This window comes from Somniosus microcephalus, chromosome 4 (genome assembly GCF_052327205.1).
Source record: "Somniosus microcephalus isolate GS21.2 chromosome 4, FLI_Smic_1.0, whole genome shotgun sequence".
Lineage (NCBI taxonomy): Eukaryota > Metazoa > Chordata > Chondrichthyes > Squaliformes > Somniosidae > Somniosus > Somniosus microcephalus.
The window spans coordinates 337701910-337724609 of NC_140990.1; the positions used below are offsets into that span (position 1 = coordinate 337701910).

At 43.6% G+C, this 22700-nt stretch overlaps 1 protein-coding gene across 20 annotated transcripts in view; it reads left to right on the forward strand.

Moving 5' to 3' along the window:
• Positions 1–22700, forward strand: part of neb (nebulin) — a 347384-nt gene that overhangs the window by 282027 nt on the left and 42657 nt on the right. For 17 of the 20 annotated variants that reach the window (XM_085986921.1, XM_085986920.1, XM_085986925.1 and 14 more), the window contains 7 exons: positions 3857–3955; positions 5438–5551; positions 9174–9278; positions 11859–11963; positions 13027–13131; positions 16194–16304; positions 17544–17654. In XM_085986921.1, the coding sequence (XP_085843047.1) occupies positions 3857–3955; positions 5438–5551; positions 9174–9278; positions 11859–11963; positions 13027–13131; positions 16194–16304; positions 17544–17654 (750 nt within the window). The remainder of the gene's footprint in view (positions 1–3856; positions 3956–5437; positions 5552–9173; positions 9279–11858; positions 11964–13026; positions 13132–16193; positions 16305–17543; positions 17655–22700) is intronic. The other 3 variants (XM_085986931.1, XM_085986918.1, XM_085986919.1) reach the window with 2 other exon arrangements.

Below are 22700 nucleotides of genomic sequence, written 5' to 3' on the forward strand. Positions count from 1 at the left end.
ACTTCACTTCAGCTGCTCACTAAAGCTTAGTCCTTAGTATTCCCACTGTTACTTAGTGACAACAGGCACAGAGTAATCAGGGAATGATTTTAATGAAAGGTCGGAGTGTTAGACGTTCAGTGCCTTTTCTGCTATTTTAAGCAGATTTGTGTCAATCATTTAGTGCATCTTATTAATATTGTAAATTATATGTAAGTACTTTGGACGGAATCATTCCTGACATTCCTTTTCACCCTCTCCTCCCCACCCCCCCCCCCACCCAGAAACAAATTAAAAATCAACCTTAAATGACCTGGATTCATGGCAGTGCATGCATACTGTATATTGATTTCAAAATCACTGTTAAAAAAACTAATGCAGCCTCAAAAAAGCTGACAAGCCAAGAATAGACTTGATTATATACTACGGCATGTAAATAGCAACAGTTTCGTGGGCTTGTAATTTAAGCTGTGGGTATAGCCAACATTCCTTCACTAATATTCAATATTTAAAAAAAACCTTACGTACATGAAAGCCTGAAGGGGAAATATAAATGTTGAAGGCCCAAAGTATTTTTTCTGTTCCCATTCTACTGCCTCAATATAATATCAACACCAACAGGAATGTTCTCATCATTTGTTGTACCATCAAAATACAAATCCGCTAATGGGATTCCCGCTTGACTCGGCAAGAGTTTGAAACAGAATTGTTCCTTTTTTCAAAGTTTTTTCTTTGTTATGACACACTTAATATAATTGGGGATTAAGCGTAACACAGTATGTGACCATTCCTCGCTGCGTTCCAACACCTTATTCCTGACGCAAGGTGAGGCTCCTGCCAACAGCTTGAACATGGAAAACTGGCCCAGCTAAGTTTCAGGCCCATTTCTCCTCATAAAATGGTACTTTTCAATATCAACAACTTTCACTTTTATAGCGCCTTTAACGTCCCAAGGTGCTTCACAGGAGTGTTATCGGACAAAATTTGATATCGAGCCACGTAATATTAGTACGATAGCAAAATACTGCAGATGCTGGAAATCCGAAATAACCGTAAACTCGAGGAACAGCACCTCATCTTCCGATTAGGCACTTTACAGCCTTCCGGACTCAATATCGAGTTCAACAATTTCAGATCATAACCTCGGCCCCTATTATATTTTAATATATTTTTTATCCACACCTTTGTTTTGCCGTTCCTCCCCCCCCCCTTTCTTTATTTTTCTCTCTCCCACACGGCAGCTGTCTCCCATTCTGCCAGCGCATTTCACACCTAATCTAGAGCCGTCTTTTGTCTCCACTAGTCCGACCACCATCTCATCTCGTTTTGAATACCTCTTAATGTCTCTTCACTTCTCTTTTGTTCTCTCCCAGCCTGGCCTCTTAATCTATTTCATTTCTTGTGCCTCTTTAGTCTTGACAAAGGGTTTTCACCCAAAACGTTGACTCTATTTTCTCTCCACGGATGTTGCCTGGCCTGCTGAGTTTTTCCAGCATTTTCTGTTATAAAGAAATATTAGGACAGGCTTGGTCAAAGAAGTAGGTTTTAAAGAGCGACTTAAAGGATGAGAGAGAGGTAGAGAGCAATGTTCCCTTTAAGCTACACGGGCGCGCGGCCACGCAGCAGTCTAGAGCTCCCGCACAGCCGGCTCACCAGCTTATAAATGCAAAAACCGCGCATGCGTGAATTTTTGAATGGGCTGTGCAGCCCGTTAAATGGACCGTGCGGCCTCCCAAAAATTAGAGGGAACATTGGTAGAGGGGCGGTGAGATTTAGCCAGGGAATTCCAGAGCTTAGGGCTTGGGCAGCTGAAGGCACGGCCGCCAGTGGTGGAGCGATGGAAATCGGGGATCTGCAAGAGGCCAGAATTGGAGGAGCTGTAAGATTTGGATCACAGGTCACACACAGATTACCCAAAAGGGTCTTAGGAATTGCAAGGCTTTTTATTAGAGAGCTACAGTTTAAGCATAATCAGCTATTACTACATGCGATTGAAATAGATACAGTAGACATACAACCTGTGACTGATGAGGGCGATCTACGGCCCTGGAACGGAACAAAACAACCGGATGAACGGTGAGGCAGTACGGTGGTCTCTGATTGGGTGGATTCCTGCAGTCTGCTGCAGCGGTCACTTCCGTTGAGTCGTCCCCCGAGCTGTTGGAGGTGTTAAGCCGTCAGCCAGCATTGATCCACCTCAGAGACTAAACTTGACCAAGGTGTTAGTCCGTAGCCACCTCAGGGAAGCCATCGCCCCTAACTGCCTGTTTTCCACTCTCGGTCGCCTGTTTTTATACCTTATTTTGATGGGCTGGTGGATACCTGGTGTCAATCATTTTTACCCATCCCATTGTCCAATTACAAGGGAGAGGGTACCTCTGACAGCCCCCTCCCAGCCTCATGAGGTCATTTTCCTCCTCATCCCTGTTCTAAAGGTCTTGTTGCCCTCTCGTAGACAGCTTGTTTATCCTACAGCTCCTTGTTGCATCCCTTATCAGGCCTAGCTATGCCCACTCAAAGCCCTGTTTTTGTGTTCTGACCTCGTAATTCAGCTCTCTGTACAACTATTTTTCTGACATGACTGGAATCTTTCTGTGTCATCAACTTAGGCAAACTGCTGATCTGGGGAACCCGTAACAGACTATTATTTCTTGCAATCCACGATTTCTTACAGAGCGCAGAGATCTCGGAGGGTTGTAGGGCCGGAGGAGATTACAGAGATCTCAGAGGGTTGTAGGGCCGGAGGATGTCAGAGCTAGGGAGGGTTGAGGCCATGGAGGGATTTGAAAACAAGGATGAGAATGTTAAAATCAAGGCGTTGCCGAACCAGGAGCTAATGTAGGTCAGCGAGCACAGGGGTGATGGGTGAACAGACAAAAAAAAATTCTGAGGTTTAGTTTCACAGAAATTTCACTCATAATATACCACAAGGCTTCAAGCTCAAATATGAAATAGTGCATTAAACAGAGAAAACATACACTAAGCATCATAAACCTTTGCTCGCAGCTTCAGTTTTATATTATGGAAACACTGTCAGAGAGAGGAGGGAAAATAACAGCCGTATATAGTGCTACCTTTCAAAAGAGAATTGGATATATACTTGAAAAGGAAAACTCTGTAGTACTATGGGGATAGGGTGGGGCGTGAGGCTAATTGGAGAGCTCTTTCAAAGAGCTGGCACAGGCACGATAGGCTGAATGGCCCCCTTCTGTGCTTTAAAATTCTATTATTCCATGAACCGCTTAAAACTAAGTTGCCATGGCCTTACTTTATATATGATATTTAATACTTTATATATGATATTTTATAAATCTGATGTACTTTAGTTTTGTTGTGCGACAGCATTTTGCTGTTGCCTCTAATCTATTCATCTGATGCCGCTGCAACAAATGGTGTCCCACAGCTCTGGAGGAAGCTACTGCAACATGGGCTCCAATCACTGCAACTTTACGAGAACAGTCATTGTATCTCAAAGTGTCTGAGAACAGCCAAAATCCATTATATTGAGTACAAAAGTGCCCTTGGACTACATCAGTTTTTCTTTAGCCTGCAATATTTAATTTCAACCTATTTCATTTTAAAGGTTTTTTCCTGGTAAGGCAATCAGGAAAGGTACATAAACAGCGATAACCTCACTACAGAGTGCGTTCTGTTATAAGTACTCTCATTGTAAATGGTTTCTCCTGTGGTAGAACTGAGCTGTACCCTGCTTCTAACTAGTTATTTACTGACTGGAGTGAAACCCATATCTGCAGCTATCCATTTAATAATTTGTTTGTACCAAGCACTTCTACCTCATGCTTGCAATTGCATCCGGGCTACCCATTAATTGCTATTGACCGCTGCCCTGATCATACCATCTTGCTACGCTTCATAGGTGGAATATACCAAACAGAAACTCAAAGGTCATGGAGCTGCTTCATATGACACTCCAACGATGAGGCTCGCAAAGAAAGCAAATATCCTAACAAGCGACGTAAGACAAACTTAAATATCAAGCGTCCCTGTACAGTGTATCTGCGTTTTGTATTGTACCCCTGCCATTTATACTAAATTATCTTTTTCGGGGTTGCCCTTCCAATGTAGATGATACTCCAGCGCCAATTACAACACACAATAAAGCCAGCTCGACTGAATACTAAGTGGGAATAGATGAGAAAAGAACAAGCACAGTCCCAGACAGAGCCACCGTCCATTTTGTTTTTTGCCCTTAGTCTGTTTTTCAGCATGATTTTCCCCATATAATTCTATGAATGTATTTCAGATGTCCATTTTGCCCCAGTGTCCAACAAAAGGAAAACAGAGGGCCTATATTCAGCATTTTTTTTTGTTTAAGCCTTGGGCTATAAGTATTTGTCTCACTATTGCCTCCACGGAATTATCTGCCAGATAAGAACATTTTCCTCTTTCTTCAAGAACTGGCAAAGCACCAGAGCCCCTCTTGAGTCACCTCATATCAAACACCAAACATCAAACTTTCAGTCACGCTAATCCATTTCTCACCGTTTCCTCAGCTTTCTCCCTTTTAACATTTCATCTTGCTTCTCCTTATGATGATACTTGAATAATATATCTTTTTTTTCCAAGTTCTGTGCTGTATTCAAAATGGTTCTGTATATGCATTGGAACTCACAGATACTGTATCTGTGACTCTGAAATATCTGGTTTTTTAAACTTTTGACTTTTTTCATTTTTTCTGGCCCAGTGAGTCACACGTTGGTAAAGGCAGAGTGAAGACTGCTTCCACCCGGCACACCGGTGTTTTTCACAAGTGTAAATTAACTGTTTTGAATGGGTTTTTTTACTCTTGAAATGTTACACCCTATTTTTTTAGGAACCCAGGATTTTTGAATGAAAAATGTTGACGTCCGCATTCTAGACTTTGTATCTGGAGTGGAAAATCCGACAGCACTCATCTCACTTCACGATATTTAATCTCTGCACACATTACCACATTAAGAAAATAGAGATAAATATAAACAAATTGTCATGGTCTGAGTATTAGTAATTCAGGTCCATGAACAACTGTCATGCTAACATTACATTCAAGCAGCAAAAAATACGCCAAGCTGTTTGCAGACGTCTAATAACCGGAACAGCTCTACTGGTACTGGATTTTCTTGTATTATCAGTTAATATTGACTGTCCATTTGTAACACGTCACTGACTTTTTTTCTGCACCTCCATTGTCATTCCTTTAAACACCTCCTCCCCGACCTATATGTGCATTTGTTTGTCCCTATCTGTTGTGCGTTACAAGGTGTCCGTATTGCCGTATCTTTGTAATTCTCGTATTATTAATATCATCTGAATACTTCGCCCACTCTCCTAACCTGTAGTTCCAAAATGTCCAACAACTGATTCGTTTACTGTTCCTATCATTATATTGAGTTAAAGAGATTGTATCATTTCTATGTTGGGGGATGACATAGTAACATTGATTTTAATTCATGTGTAGATTAAGTACAAGGAAAAGTTCGACAAGGAGGTTAAGGGAAAGAGGCCAAAGTTTGATTTGAAGGAGAGCTCAGGATACAAGACAATGAAGGATGCAAACATTCTTGCTAGTGAAGTGAGTATCAAGAGACTTCCATCTACAATGATCAAACTGTTTTCCAGACTGGTTGAAGATGCACTTCTATCCGCGAGGCAAAAAAATGTTGTTAGTTCAAAGAAATAATTGGATAAGAACCAACGATCTGTGAGTTTCTGAAGTTGAAAGGGCATGATTCATGTTGTATATTCATACAGACACATGTTGGTTTTTGATTTAAAAAATACAAGGCCTGAAAAGCCACCAGGTGGGAGACCGGCAGAATGCCGATAAAGATGGCAGAGACCTGGTTACGTCAGGTCTTCAGTTTCTGGGAGTTTCTGACACGCCTCATAAAGTACAGAGCATCCACCCACCCCAAATGTAGGGTAGAACTTCCTACGCCAAGAGTTGCCACTCGCCTGGCTCATTTGGGACCCAGTGTATCTCTGGAAGCTGGAATGCCACGTGAGTTGAGATGTACTGGCCTCCAGGGAAGTGGCCTGGAGCCCCAAAGAAAGCTGTCCTTGATTGGCCCCGTTAAACGGGGGGAGGGAGACTGAGGAGAACATGGCCAGGGAGGGGCCTGAGCAACCTCAAATTACAGGTGAGCAACGGATTTTCCTGCCGCTTGAACAGACAGATGCTAAATTAGCGCCCATAGCAGCGCTTTCACCCACCTGCCCCATACAAATTAGGTGCCCCCCACCCCCTGGCTGACCCTGCAAACTCCAACAGGGTCGGCGCTGGAGCGCACCAGCAGGCGCAACCTCGACATAAAGGCCGGAATTTTGCCGGCACCGAGAGAGCGGGGTCGGAGGCGGGTCCGCTGTCAAAATCTAAAAGATTGACAGCGGGTCGGGATCGCGTTCTGAACCTGCCTCCGTGTCAGTTTCCCAAGTGTCGGGTCTGCCTGCGCTTTGCAGACCCGGCACTAAGCGGCGGGTCAGCCAATTGAGATAGTTAAGACGGTCTTTAAAGGTAGTTGAACAGCATTTTACCACCTTCTAGCCATTTTTCCAACTTTTCCATGAGGTTCCCGTTGCTCGGAGATCACGTCAGGTAAGTGTGTCAGGTTCTCTGTGACTCTCCATTGCTGTGAATAGGTGACAGCTACAAAAGTGGTATAAAGGCTACCATTTCACAGCTGTTCAATGTCAGAAGCTGGACGCTTCAGGATTTGAAGACACTTTTGAACTGTATGCACTTTGGAAGTGTTTGGAGTAAACTCTCTATCCACTGTCACCTCCTTGGAGCAACCTCTCTCACCGTTGACAGATCGCTTCTGTCATCTCAACTTCAGCTGCCATCTATTCCAGCAGCATCAGTGCCCTTCAAAAAATCTCACCTTGGTCCTCAGAATCCCACCACGATCAGCCCCAACACCAACATCACCAGGCACACCAGCAGCACCAACATCCACAACAGCCTTCTCCGCAATCAACTGATGCTGCACAGGACACAGGGCATCAGCACCCGACCACATTGCAGCCTGGGACGCCAGGGATGGCCTCACCATGGCCAGATTTACTTCACCTGATGCTGTACACCCTGGCTGCCACATGATGCGCCAGGTTGGCACCAACCCACACCAGCACTATAAAGCATTCCTACAATGTCCAAGCCATTCCTTTCACACTCATCAGCATTGCGGGGGTACCCTTATGTCTCACCATTCAATACAACTCACTAAGCCACTTCCAAAGGTGCACACAAATCTGTCCAAGAACACAACGTGTTGAAAATAAAGATTTCAATGTTTGACAGCACATTACCAGAAACTTCACATGAACATTGGCTAAATCACCCAAGTGCCTCCCGTTGTGTGTTGTTAGTTGGTATGATTGCATGAGGGTGAGTGTGAGGGGTGGCTAGTGAGATGGGAAAGTGATAATGTAGATAGAGAGGGAGGGATAGAGAGAGGTGCAAGGTAAGTTGGTGTGAGTATGGATGTGCAGGAGTAGGGTAGAGAAGGCAGAGTGATGTGGACGTGATGAGAGGCACAGCAGGATGAGGTTGAGTGTGGCTTGGCAGTAACGTTTCGTGATCTACTGAGATCATTGAAAGGTTTGCGCCACTGCAGCCTGGACCTCTTGACGACATCCCTGCTTGTGCCCTCCTGTGCAATGTGCAACCAGGCTGCATTGGTCTCCTGGGGAGGTCTCTTCCGCCCGTTGGTAGGGAACAGAACCTCCCTGCGTGCTGTGACACCTGGGGGAGCCTGGGTGCAGCCGTGCACCTCTGTGCAGTGCTTGTCAGTGTTTGCCACACCTCAATGCTGCAGAACACTGACAGCAGAACTGTCAAAATCAATTTGGACATAGCCCCTTTAAGGAAACCAGCTGATGACACGGCATCAAATGACGTCATCTGACCTGCTTCCTTTTAATTGGCCGGGAACCTCGCTGGACGGGCTTAACAAGCCCAATCAACAGAAAATCACTTGGAGATAGCAGGCTGGAGCATGCAGCGGACTGGGACCGCACTTACCGACCCCGGCCACCCGGATGCGCCTCAGTCGGTGAAATCGCGGCCAATAGGAATGTCCAGGTCAGAATATGAGCAAATAGTACTTTCCAAGCTCCAGTTACAGACCTTACAACAACAACAACAACAACTTGTATTTCTATAGCGCCTTTAACATAGTAAAACATCCCAAGGTGCTTCACAGGAGTATTAACAGACAAAAAATTTGATACCGAGCCACAGAAGGAGAAATTAGGGCAGGTGACATAATGCTTGGTCAAAGAAATAGGTTTTAAGGAGTGTCTTAAAGGAGGAAAGAGAGGTAGCGAGGCGGAGAGGTTTAGGGAGGGAATTCCAGAGCTTAGGGCCTAGGCAACAGAAAGCACGGCCGCCAATGGTTGAGCGATTATAACCAGGGATGCTCAAGAGGGCAGAATTAGAGGAGCGCAGAAATCTCTGGGGGTTGTGGGGCTGAAGGAGGTTACAGAGATAGGGAGGGGCGAGGCCATGGAGGGATTTGAAAATAAGGATGAGAATTTTGAAATCGAGGCGTTGCTTAATTGGGAGCCAATGTAGGTCGGCGAGCACAGGGGGTGATGGGTGAACAGGACTTGGTGCGAGTTAGGACACGGGCAGCCGAGTTTTGAATCACCTTAAGTTTACGTAGGGTAGAATGTGGGAGGCCAGCCAGGAGTGCGTTGGAATAGTCAAGTCTAGAGGTAACATAGGCGTGGATGAGGGTTTCAGCAGCGGATGAGCTGAGGCAAGGGCGGAGATAGGCGATGTTACGGAGGTGGAAATAGGCGGTCTTAGTTATGCTGCGGATATTAGTTAACAATCTCCTTTCTGGAGGCCTACATGACACATCTCTCTTCCACTTGCACATACATCCCCATTGGGGTTGGAGAATTAGATTGAAAGGGGAGGAGAAATTCTCTCAATGGCCCACAAGATAATGACCCAAACCTGTAAGATTGCCCAAGCAAGTTAGGCAGGGACTAATGGAAAATAATAGCAATATTTTATTTTTAGTGTAAATTTACTCGAGATGAAAACTGATGCTGAAGCCTACAGGACCTGAGAGTGAAGTGGCTCGAACTGTGGCACATTGCAAGCTAAAAGTATATCCTGCAGCTAAAATAGTTACATACCAGTCAAGAGAATAATAGTGTCACTCTTGTGCTTCACATTCCAGGTTATATACAAGCAGGACCTGAAGAAGATGCACAAACCTGTGACAGATATGTCCGAATCCTTACAAATGCAGCATAACCTTTCCACTAGCAAGCTGTCAAGTCAAGTAAGCAATTGAACTAACAAATCCATGTTTCCATTCCTAACCTGTCCTGTCTCACTCTAATCTGAGTGTATAAAATGTTAACACTTTTTCTCTTCCCATCACTGACTATATGTTAGGGCTACCCCTGGTAGTGACCTACTGACCTCTTACCCATGGTTGCTCTCATCAGCCATGAATAACCATTTCATATTTTGTACATTAAGCCTCACGTTTTCCTCTGTTTAAAAACCTTTATATTACTATAAAGTTACTAATTAGCCACTTCACTGGAAAATCCCTAACTTTCTTCATGCCTTGAAAACCATCTATTTGAACACTAACAAATTGCCATTTAAAAAAAAAAAGCAATTGCATTATTCTCACACTTGTTCAGGAAGTGAATGGAATCCTCTTTCAGGTGCGTGAACATTAACATTTTCAGATGGTTGGATATTTGTGTTTTAGTAATAATGGTAATACAGCAGCGACTGAAGCCAAAATGGCACTGTGCCAGCTGGTGGGCCAACCATTAACAAACCAGAGTTTCCTGTGAATCAGGCACTAAGAAATGCTCAGATTTGACAGGCTACGTAGAGTTTTCATTCCCCACCATTCACATACCCAGTGATGTCATGTTAATGAAATGGCATTTCAGGGGGGAAAATATCATGACACAATATTAATGCCCATAACAGCTCATAGTTTTCATAAGAACATAAGAAATAGGAGCAGGAGTCGGCCATTTGGCCCTTCGAGCCTGCTCCGCCATTCAATAAGACCATGGCTGATCTTCTACCTCAACTCCCACCTTCCCGCACTATCCCCACATCCCTTGATTCCCTTAGTATCCATAGGAACAGGAGTAGGCCATTCAGCCCCTCAAGCCTATTCCGCTATTCAATGAGATCACGACTGATCTGTGACCTAACGCCATATGACCGCCTTTGCCCCATATCCCTTAATACCTTTGGTTAACAAAAATCTATCAATCTCAGATTTAAAATTAACAACTGATCCAGCATCAATTGCCATTTGCAGAGAGCGTTCCAAACTTCTACCACCCTTTGTGTGTAGAAGTGTTTCCTAATTTCACTCCTGAAAGGTCTGGCTCTAATTTTTAGACTCTGCCCCCTAGTCCTAGGCTCACCAACCAGCGGAAATAGTTCCTCTCTCTATCTACCCTATCTGTTCCCCTTAATATCCTGAAAACTTCAATCAAATCACCCCTTAACCTTCTAAATTCCAGGGAACACAACCCTAATTTGTGTAATCTCTCCTCGTAACTTAACCCTTGAAGTCTGGGTATCATTCTGGTAAACCTGCGCTGCACTCCCTCCAAGGCCAATATATCCTTCCTAAGGTGTGGTGCCCAGAACTGCTCACAGTGCTCCAGGTGTGGTCTAACCAGGGTTTTGTACAGCTGCAGCATAACTTCTACCCCCTTGTATTCTAGTCTTCTAGATATAAAGGCCAGCATTCCATTAGCCTTTTTTATTATTTTCTGAACCTGTTCATGACATTTTAATGATCTATGTACCTGGACCCCCAAGTCTCTATGGATCTCCACTGTTTTAGCTTTTCGCCATTTAGAAAGTACCCTGTTCTATCCTTTTTATGTCCAAAGTAGATGACCTCACATTTGCCTACAATAATATCCATTTGTCACAGTTTTGCCCATTCGCTAATCTATCAATATCTCTTTGTAATTTTATGCTTCCATCTACAATGCTTACAATGCCGCTTATTTTTGTCTCATCGACAAATTTGGATAGTGGCTTTCTATCTCATCATCTAAGTCGTTAATAAATAGCTGAATAGTTGAGGCCCCAACACAGACCCTTGTGGGACACCACTAGTCACATCCTGCCAATTAGAGTACCTGCCCATTATCCCTACTCTCTGTCTCCTGCCGTTCAGCCAGTTTCCTAACCAGGTCTATCGATCTATCTACCTCTGCCTTGAATATACTCAACGACTGAGCCTCCACAGCCCTCTGGGGTAGAGAATTCCAAAGATTCACCGCCCTCTGAGTGAAGAAATTTCTCCTCATCTCAGTCCTGAATGGCCGACTCCTTATTCTGAGACTGTGACCCCCTAGTTCTAGACTCTCCAGCCAGGGGAAACATCCTCCCAGCATTCACCCTGTCAAGCCCCTTACGAATTTTAGATGTTTTTCCAACTATTTTGAAATATATTATTTTTGCTTTCTGTTGCTTCTGTTGTTTTTTTAAAAATGTCTTTTTAATTGTTTCTTAACAAATCAACTGGCTATGCTATTGATGTTGACCCCAGTCAACATCAATGGCATAACCAGTTCAAATGAAACCAGCTTGTTAATGGTTGCTATATTAGCTCTTCCATCAAAATGGCATTTCTCAGCTGCTTCTATTTTCATTTAGAAATGTCCACAACCATTGTGTGTAATCCCACAAACCATAATCCATCCTCCGCATCCTATTTTTTGATTGGATTTCTTTTCTTGCCTCTTCACACTTTACTGTTTAACAGAACACTTTTTGTGAGCACATTTTTGTAGATGGGCCACACTATTCAGACTCTATAGTCTCTATGTTATTGAGGTGATTTTTGACCCTCCCGTAGTACCAGTACAAGAAGGAGTTTGAGAAGAGTAAGGGTCACTACCAACTGGTGCCCGACACACCTGAACAAATTCATCTAAAGGAGGCAACTGAGTTACAGAGTCAAGTAAGTCAGCTCAAGAAAACTGAACATATATTCATATGTACATGTGACTTCACCCTACTCCTCTCGGGACTCAGTCCCATCCAGATATTAATGTGCAGCAGCAAGTTAGCCAATTTGCAGACGAAATGATCTGTAGAAATTTTCCGATATGAACCGCAACTATTCTCTAGTCTGTATTTTAAAGTGGAAAGTCTAAAACTAAGATTAGAATATTCTTTCTTCCTTTGTCATGCCTCTGAGTTTAACATATTCACTAATATTTTAAATTCAGCCTTCATTCCCCTGCCCATTGTGTAAGATATTTCCTTAGTTCCCTTGTGCCGTGTACAATTCTCTGACTGAGGCATGACCAGCCAAAGGAAGTGCATGAAAGTGTTTCGATGTCAGTTTACTCTGGCTTTACCTTCCTCTTCTAAGAAGCTGTCTAGCCTCCACTAGGCACTACTTCCAGATAGTTTGGCTCAAACCAAGAATTTACCACTTGGGAGGTCATTGGGAAGGCCTGAAAAATGACCATTCGATGGTACAGTATGCTGGAGGACTAAGAGATTGTACCATCGTACTGCCAAAGGGAGTAGTGGCTTTAAAACAAAATTGTCATCTGCATACTCAATCGCAGGGATCTCCCAAACTACCTTCTAGTTTTTGTGTTCATTTGTATCTATATGAAGTATAGTAAGTGTTGATTTACAGCAAATTGTATGGATTAGAAAATGTTATATTTTATCATAGAAAATAATATCAATTCCTATTATTTTGTTTGCAGCCATTTACTTCACATTTCTTCCAAACTGTATTACTGTCCTAAACATTGTACTGTTTCTATGAACATCCTGTATTCTCCTTTCTTTTACCAAATATTGTGTTAGAGTTAAGTGAACCGCATTCTCTTTTTAAAGATGTATTTGCCCTCCTGATTGTTAGTTTTTCAAGGGGGGAGGGGAAGGTGAGTAAATGCTTTTACAAACTCTTGGGATGGGGTACGATCTAAAGTGTGGACTGCAACTACAATACGTAAAGCTTAATCAGTTACGGAGAGTAATCACAATGTACAACATTGCAGGTCAAATACAAGGAGAGGTACGAAAAAGAAAAAGGCACGGCAATGTTGGATTTTGAAACACCTGTTTATCTCACTGCCAAAGAATCCCAGCACATGCAGAGTGAGGTAAGGTCAAGGGAGTGGGAGCATTAGCCCTGGAGAATCTATCTAGGGTCCACGTCCTGGTGTTGGCAGTACTGTCCAATGCTGTCTGTCTTTGAAGATAAATATGTAAGATTTCTGAATGCCAGTTTTCTGTATTCTTCAAGCGATTGCACACTTGCTGTGGCCTTGAAGAATGTTTTGTTGGTTTGGAAATGAGAACGAAACTTACATACAGGTTTTGTCTGACTTGTATTAACTGTACACTGTCACTGTTGTAAATATTAAAGGGTAATTTACTCCCAAACAGCTCATCTACTCTTCAGCCGTTTTGAGCCCTTGCTTTTCTCCCAGGACCACTGTGACGCAACCTAACATTTTCCACCCAGGCGATCGAGAGAAGCCATGATCAGTATTCCAATGGCTCTCAGCCAGCGAGAGGCAGACCTGCTGTGGACTACTGCAGCTATCAATTTTCCCCTTCCCTGAGGTCTGGCACACTTTCTGCAAAGTGCTCAAGACATTGCAATAATTAAGGGCAGATGCTGGGTAATAGATAATTCTGCCTCTTTCACATTAAATGTACTCTCAATGTATCAGTTATGCTTATAGCAAACTAAACAGGCTTCCCGCGGACATCTGCCAGGATCAGACCTGGCTCCTTGAATGAAAGGGGATTCTACTGTCAGACTTATGGGCTGATTGTCAAAGCAGGTTATACACTGCCAGTCACAGAATTATTGTAAGGGAGGATAACAAGTCAAAAGGTAAAAACATGAAAGATTTTTTTTTAAAGGTTAACGTCGCTGATTCACTATTCCTGCTCACCAGGAGATGGTGCCCTCAGAAGTAAAGAAAGGTGACTGAACTGAGCTGTTAAATAGTAGAACATCGAAGGGGCTGCTAATGGATTTCAAGTAAAAAAAACCCTAAGCTAGGTCATTCCAATAACAGGCAGCCCAAGTATGACCAAGGTGGCAAAAATCTAAGTCATTTCAATTACCGGCAGCCACATATCAATAATGAGAAACCCCTTTTTGGCATTAATAACTAAGTCATCTCTCGACTGAATTTCGACAGTTTCACACAGTTCCCACAGCAGTTCCTATCAAGCAGAATGGTCAATTTGGCTGCTCGTTCAGCCTATGACTTCCTTAATTACTCTGCTGCATAGCATCTTGAGCCAACCAAAGGACCCTGCACCTATAATAAGAAGCATGCTGCTTATTCCATTCCTGGTGAGTGCAGTAGAGTTCACATCAGTGAGGCTGACAGTCCTCGACAGGCGTGATTTGAAAAATAAAATGGCCAGCTGGTCAACTCATACAGCCCATAGAGTTGAAAAGGGTCATAAACTGAACTCAGTGCAGGCAAATTGATTGTTTCCTTTCAGCATTAATTGTGATGGAAACTGTGAGAAGCCTTTAAAATTTGCTGTAGTAACAACTTAGGGGCATGTTCCTTGTGCTCACATTTACAGCAAACAGTGAAAACCTTCCCGCCCCTTGCTATTGTTTTGAAATATAGAGTTATCATTAATGTAACTGAAATTAGCTAGGCAACTGCTTCGGGCTTTGGTTATTGCACACACGTTGTTGATTTTACATCCCTGAATTTGCAGCTATTTAACAGCATCTCTCAGCAGTCTCCACTTTCACTTCTGACGACATCGCGTGCAAAACATAGGAACAGGAGCGGGCCATTCAGCCCATCGAGCCTATTCCACCATTACAGGAAACTTTTTTTTATCCGGCACGGACGGGACCGACGTGGTGCCGGTTCATCAAAAATTCCGGATAACCGAACGCTATAGTAAAAGATAGGGAGCTGAGAGCTCCGTATAAAGCAACAAACCCTGTTGCTTAGCAACAGCTTCAGAACAATGGCCACAAGTTGCAAGCGTCTCTGTAGCTTAGCAACAGCTGCAGCCACACCCTTGCACAGCAACAAATGGAGGAAGGCAAGTAATAAAAGTTACCTGAACCTACTCCTGAATTTTGCCACTTAACCGAGATTTCCGGTTATTTAGGCGCCAGTAAATCGAAAGTTTCCTGTATATCAGATCATGGCTGATCTGTAACTGAACTTCATCTTCGCCTTTGCTCCATACCCCACAACAATCTATCAATCTCAGTCTTGAAAATTTCAGTGGACCCAGCATCTATGGCCTTTTGGGGGAGAGAGAGTTCCAGATTTCCACTACCCTTTGTGTGAAAAAGAGCTTCCTGATTTCACTCCTAAATGGCCTGGCTCCAGTTTCAAGATGCAGCCCCCTTGTTCTGGATTCCCCCCACCAGAGGAAATAGCTTCTCTGTATCTTACCCTTTCAAATCCATTTAATATTTTAAACACCTCGATTAGCACACGTCACTCCTCAAACTTCTAAACTCAAGGGAATACAAACCAAGTTTATGCAACCTGTCCTCGTAATTTAACTCTTTTAAGGCCTGGTATCATTCTGGTGAATCTGAGCTCTACCTCCTCCAGGGCCAATGTACCTTTCCTGAGGTTCGGTGCCCAAAACTGATCGCAGTTCTCCAGATGGGGCCTGACCAAGACTGTACAACTGAAGCGATAGCAAAATACTGCGATGCTGGAAATCCGAAATAACAACAGAAAACGCTGGAAAAACTCAGCAGGTCAGGCAACATCCGTGGAGAGAGAAACAGAGTTAACGTTTCGGGTCGAATCCCTTCTTCAGAAGAAAGGTCTTTGACCTGAAACGTTGACTCTGTTTCTCTCTCCACGGATGTTGCCTGACCTGCTGAGTTTTTCCAGCGTTTTCTGCTGTTATTTCTGTACAACTGAAGCATCACTTCCTCACGTTTGAATTCCAACCCCTTGAGATAAAGGCCAACAAGTTTTACCCAGGTTCCTTTTTGGTTGTTTTACCTTTTTAATTCCCTTTTCAATAATGTTCCAGCAGGTGGTGTATAACCAGCTTCGATGTCCCTGTAAAAACGATCGTCCCTGCCGAGAATCTTTTAAGAATTATCGATTGTCTCTCGTACACATTCTGACCATTTTTTTCTTCTTGTTACAAAGTTCTTCTCTACTTTTTCTTTTCTTCTCCCTGTCACCAATAGAAAGAATATAAGAAGGATTTGGAAGAGCACATAAAAGGCAGGAACCTTTCTGGCTTGGAGATTACACCAGCAATGTTACATGTCAGATATGCAACTAAAATAGGCTGTGAGGTAGCCAGCTTGTTTCTTGTTTTTCTTTTAACAGTTTGATAAGTAATCACACTAATATATTATTATATCATTTTGCTGAAGTACACAAAATTTGAGATTCTTTCTTTGTGAGTAAATTAATACGTATTCACTTTTCTTAACTAATCATGAAAAAGATTTTCCTACATATTATTTTAAAGCACGATTTTTTTTCTTGACTATTGTGAAGAATAATATTCTTTGGCTTGGATACTATCATTTTGCCGCTGCCTCTCTCTATATGTGTAACCAAATGATTAAAGCCCTTTATTATTTAATGATTATGTTGCCAACTCATTTAGTGCCGTGTCTTCTGCACTTTTATAACTGTTTGTCCAAGAAACCGTGCATTCTTGTCACCTAACTGTGTTTGCAGTGTTTTATCCATCGTCACACAATGGCCCAGTAATTCCGGTCCCAATGCGTGAGTACGGACAGAAGTGTCGGTTTCTTGCATGCACAGCGCATGCGCGGGAAACCGGCATTTCCTCCAAGGGGTTCAGAGGTCCAACGCGTGCGCGCAGGACTCTGCGCGCACGCGTTGAACTTCCTTCTTTTTTCAGGTTTGCCCGTGTGTAAGGGCCTCAACTTTTTACAAATGTAAAAAGGAGACGTAAGGACTTGATTCTTTAAGGTAAGTGGTCTATTATTTAAAATTATAACATTTTTTCCACAGCTTTATTGTTTTTAAGGACTTTACAGTAAGGTAAGTGTATTTTTAGAATAATTGTTTAAAATAGTTTTTTAAAGTTATTTATAGTTCATTTAATTAGTGGGATGTTTTTTAAAATTTTATTTAAAGTTTAAGTAGTGTTTTGGGCGCCCGTAGTTTTCATGAGTTTGACAGTCCTTACTATCAAACTCATGAATGAAGTTTTCCCTCCCGATTGGCTGCCCAGTGCTCACCTGATCCCAGCCGGCACATCGCACTAACTACGCCGCTGGATCAGGTAAGCACAGCGCGCCAACAGCTGAACCGGGCCAGTGACAGGAATTCCAAGCAGGCCCAGGCTTCAGCTGTCGGCGCGCTGGATAAGTGCACATCGGGGGCCCGCACGCGCGGCAAGCCCCCGAACCTAATTTCTGGGCCAATGTGTTTGTTTTTCTGTTGTCTAGTCGTAGTGGCTGTCTGGATACTTTTTTGTGTTACGTCGCATGAAAAGGGCAGAAATGTCTTGTTCTCGGTATTTCTGCAGCTCTGTTCTTTCTGCGTTTCTTTAGAAAGAGTACAGGAAGGATCTAGAGGAAGGAGTCAAGGGTAAAGGCTTAATGCTGTTAGAGGAGACCCCTGAGATGATGCGAGCAAAGAATGCCACGTACATTCTGAACGAGGTACGCACGACACAGTTTGTGGCAATCGACAATGTGTGCCCTGTGCTTAGGAGAATGAAATGACACGTTCCGTTTGTTTATGAACTTATTGATACTAGAGTCCACACCCATATTGGTAGGCCTCACTTTCCCATCAGAGCAAAGCTAAGCTGATTCATGTTCATCTTGCCTATTAGAAGGTTGCTTAGGACAAGGTGTAAGGCTGGGGCTTCTTTAAACTGGTTTAAAGTAATTTTCCTGGTCTTGCAGCCTTTGCCTGCATTCAAACCAATTCCAATAAAACCAATTTTAAAACAGCGGTTTCGAATCGCTACCCCACCTTCCAGTTCTGACTGCAGGGCTTATAATTATTGATATTAAAACAGACACGTAGTTTGGATGAGAGAAAAAATCAAGTTTTATTAACTAAAAGAAACTATAATCAAAATATCAAACTATCCCACACAAACACAGTAACTACAGTAAAATTGCTTAAAATGGGGTAAGGCAGACGGCAAAAACGAGGGGTAAGTGACTACAATGTTGGTTAAACAATCTTAGCAATATCCCCTTAAATTACCATCCCCCAAACTCCTTAACTAGGTTGCTTTGTTAAGGAGTCAGAACTCTGCTCACCTGTGGTCCAGCAAAGTGAGAGAGAGAGAGAGAGAGAGAGAGAGAGAGGCTCACCTGTGGTCCCAGGAAGTCAAGAGAGAGAGAGAGAGAGAGAGGCTCACCTGTGGTCCAGCGAAGTGAGAGAGAGAGAGAGAGAGAGAGAGGCTCACCTGTGGTCCCAGGAAGTCAAGAGAGAGATAGCTTCTCAGCAGTTATCTTTATACCTGGTGAGGTCCTGCTGTTCTGCTCTGCAAGGGTTGTGTGCAAAATTCCCCGCCCAAAGGGTCCAATACACAAGAGAAAGCTGTGATTGGCTAACTCAGAGTGGTTAGACTGGGTTAATGTGTCTTCCGGAGCTCCCTGGGCTGAAACAAAAGAGAATACAACCGCTCTATTGTCCAGAATGCTAGGTGATTTAGAAACCCATTCAGTTCTTAAACGGATCCCATTCAAGATACAAAAGTCTCTTCTGCAGTTTAGATGTATCCACTTGATATACAAACAAATGCTAATAGCATTCAATTGCTTTGTAAACAAAGCATTGTCCTTTGTCTTCGGCTATGTGGTGACAGCCATTTTTATCCCTGGAAATTTAAAAGCACAACGCCCAGGGATTCTTTAATCAAAAAAATTAAGGATGTCACTGAGCGGCTGCAGGGCATTCTGGAGGGGGAGGGTGAACAGGCAGAGGTCGTGGTCCACATTGGTACCAACGACATAGGTAAAAAGAGGGATGAGGTCCTGCAGCAAGAATTTAGGGAGCTAGGTGGAAGATTAAAGAGCAGGACCTCAAAGGTTGTAATCTCTGGATTACTCCCGGTGCCATGTGCTAGTGAGTATAGGAATAGGAAGATAGAACAGATGAATGCGTGGCTAAAGGGATGGTGCAGGGGGGAGGGCTTTAGTTTCCTGGATCACTGGGCCTGCTTCTGGGAAAGGTGGGACTTGTACAAGTCGGACGGTCTACACCTGAACCAGAGGGGGACCAATATCCTTGCAGGGAGGTTTGCTAGCACTGCTGGGGGGGGGTTTAAACTAACTTGGCAGGGGGATGGGATACAGAGTGGAGCTATAGTAGGGGGTGATTTACAGCCAAATACAGAGGAAAAAACAAGTCAGCTGGGAAGGCAGAGAAAATATGTGAGGGCAAAAGGGAATATGGCAGGGCTGGAAGGCATTTATTTTAATGCAAGGAGTCTTGCAAATAAGGTGGATGAACTGAAGTTGTTGTTGAACACATGGGAGTACGATATTGTTACTATCACGGAGACATGGTTGAGGGAGGATCAGGACTGGCAGCTCAATATTCCGGGGTATAGAATCTTCAGGAGAGACAGAGGGGGGTGTAGAAGGGGAGGGGTGTTGCAATATTAATTAAGGAGTCGATTACTGCTGTAAGGAGGGATGATATATTAGCGGGTTCCTCTAATGAGGCCATATGGGTAGAACTTAAAAACAAAAAGGGGGCAAGCACCTTGCTGGGAGTGTACTATAGGCCCCCAAACAGTCAGGGGGAGATAGAGGAACAGATATGTAGGCAAATCTCAGAGAAGTGCGAAAATAATAGGGTAATAATAGTGGGGGATTTCAACTTCCCCAATATTAATTGGGATAGTCAGAGTGTGAAAGGCTTAGAGGGTGCAGAATTCTTAAAGTGCATCCAGGAGAGCTTTTTGAGCCAACATGTAGAAAGTCCTACAAGAGAGGGGGCAGTACTGGACCTAATTCTAGGGAATGTAGCCGGGCAAGTGGTGGAAGTGTCAGTAGGAGAGCATTTTGGCGACAGTAACCATAATTCGGTGAGATTTAAGGTGGTCATGGAAAAAGACAATGACGGCCCGGAAATAAGGGTTCTAAATTGGGGGATGGCCGATTTTAATATGATAAGGCAGGATCTGGCCAAAGTGGACTGGGAGCAGCTACTTATAGGAAAATCCACATCAAAGCAGTGGGAGGCTTTCAGAGGGGAATAGAGAGAGTACAACGCCAACATGTTCCTGTAAAGGTCAAGGGTGGGACCAACAAGCAAAGGGAACCTTGGATGACAAGGGATATACAAAAATGCATTAGGAAAAAAAGGGGGGCTTTTGGCAGTTACAAAAGACTAAAGACGGAGGAAGCCCTAGAGGAGTATAAAAAGTGCAGGGGCATACTTAAAAAAGAAATTAGGAGGGCGAGGAGGGGCCATGAAATAACACTGGCGAGCAAAATAAAGGAAAATCCTAAGATGTTTTATAAGTATATTAAGGGCAAGAGGATAACCAGGGAAAGGGTAGGGCCCATTAGGGACCAAAGTGGCAATCTGTGTGTAGAGCCAGATGATGTAGGCGGGGTTTTAAATGAATTTTTTGCATCTGTGTTCACTATGGAGAAAGATGATGTAGACATAGAAATCGGGCAAGGGGACTGCGACATACTTGAATATATTAGCATCGAGAGGGAGGAGGTACTAGCGGTTTTAGCAGGCCAAAAAGTGGATAAATCCCCAGGCCCGGACGAGATGTATCCCAGGCTGTTGTGTGAGGCAAGGGAGGAGATTGCAGGGGCTCTGACACAAATTTTCAGAACCTCTCTGGCCACAGGGGATGTACCAGAGGACTGGAGAACAGCTAACGTAGTACCGTTATTCAAGAAGGGTAGCAGGGATAAACCAGGGAATTACAGGCCAGTGAGCCTAACATCTGTGGTAGGGAAATTATTGGAAAAAATTCTGAGGGACAAAATTAGTCTCCACTTGGAGAGGCAAGGATTAATCGGGGATAGTCAGCATGGCTTTGTCAAGGGTAAATCATGTCTGACAAATCTGATTGAATTTTTCGAGGGGGTGACTAGGTGTGTGGATGAGGGAAATGCTGCGGATGTGGTTTACATGGACTTCAGTAAAGCTTTTGACAAAGTCCCGCATAGGAGACTGGTCAAGAAGGTAAGAGCCCATGGGATCCAGGGTGCCTTGGCGCGTTGGATCCTAAACTGGCTGAGTGGCAGGAGGCAGAGGGTGATGGTCGAAGGTTGCTTTTGTGACTGGAAGCCTGTGTCTAGTGGGGTACCTCAGGGATCGGTGCTGGGTCCCTTGCTGTTTGTGATCTACATAAATGATTTGGATGAGAATGTAAAAGGTATGATCAGTAAGTTCGCGGATGACACGAAAATTGGTGGGGTGGTAAATTGTGAGGAGGAAAGCCTCAGGCTACAGGAAGATATAAACGAGTTGGTCAGATGGGCGGAAAAGTGGCAAATGGAATTTAACCCTGAAAAGTGCGAGGTGATGCATTTTGGACGGACAAATAAGGCAAGGGAGTACACAATGAGTGGTAGGACCCTAGGAAGTACAGAGGGTCAGAGGGACCTTGGTGTGCATGTACATAGATCCCTGAAGGCAGCGGAACAGGTAGATAAGGTGGTTAAAAAGGCATATGGGATACTTGCCTTCATTAGCCGAGGCATAGAATATAAGAGCAGGGAGGTTATGATGGAGCTGTACAAAACGCTGGTGAGGTCACAGCTGGAGTACTGTGTGCAGTTCTGGTCGCCTCACTATAGGAAGGATGTGATTGCTTTAGAAAGGGTGCAGAGAAGATTCACCAGGATGTTACCTGGGATGGAGCGCCTCAGCTATGAAGAAAGACTAAACAAGCTGGGGTTGTTTTCATTGGAGCAAAGAAGGCTGAGGGGGGACCTGATTGAGGTGTACAAAATGATGAGGGGCATAGATAGGGTAGATAAAGAGGAACTTTTCCCCTTAGTAGGGGGGTCAATAACAAGGGGGCATAGATTCAAGGTAAGGGGCAGGAGATTTAGAGGGGATTTGAGGAGGAACTTTTTCACCCAGAGGGTGGTTGGAATCTGGAACTCTCTGCCTGAAAGGGTGGTAGAGGCAGGAACCCTCACAACATTCAAGAAGCATTTGGATGAGCACTTGAAATGCCATTGCATACAAGGCTATGGACCAAATGCTGGAAAATGGGATTAGACTGGACAGGGATTGATGGACGGCGCAGACACGATGGGCCGAAGGGCCTCTTTCTGTGCTGTAAAACTCTATGACTCTATGACAACGCCCAGGGATTCTTTAATCAAAAAAATTGATCTTCAGAACTGTAAATTATTGCGAATTCTTACAAAGGTACATTTGTAGAAGTCTCAGAAAGGCCTAGCAATATTGAGCTGCCTATCTGCAGTAGCATATCATTTATATTTACAACAGCTTATGTTTGTCCTTTTGTTTCCATAATACAGAAATAGTATGTTAGAATTGACCAGGAAGTAGGAATGCTTGGTTGCTTTTTCTGCCCTACAGCCTAGGAATGTTGAAGCCAATTACAGTGCCAGCACTGCTATCCAGCAGATTATTGTAGTTTACAGACTTTTATCTATCTCTTCTAGATTAAAAAAGACAAACGATAAACCCTTTTCTCTCAGTAATTTAGCATCCATAGGATAACTTATATGTGG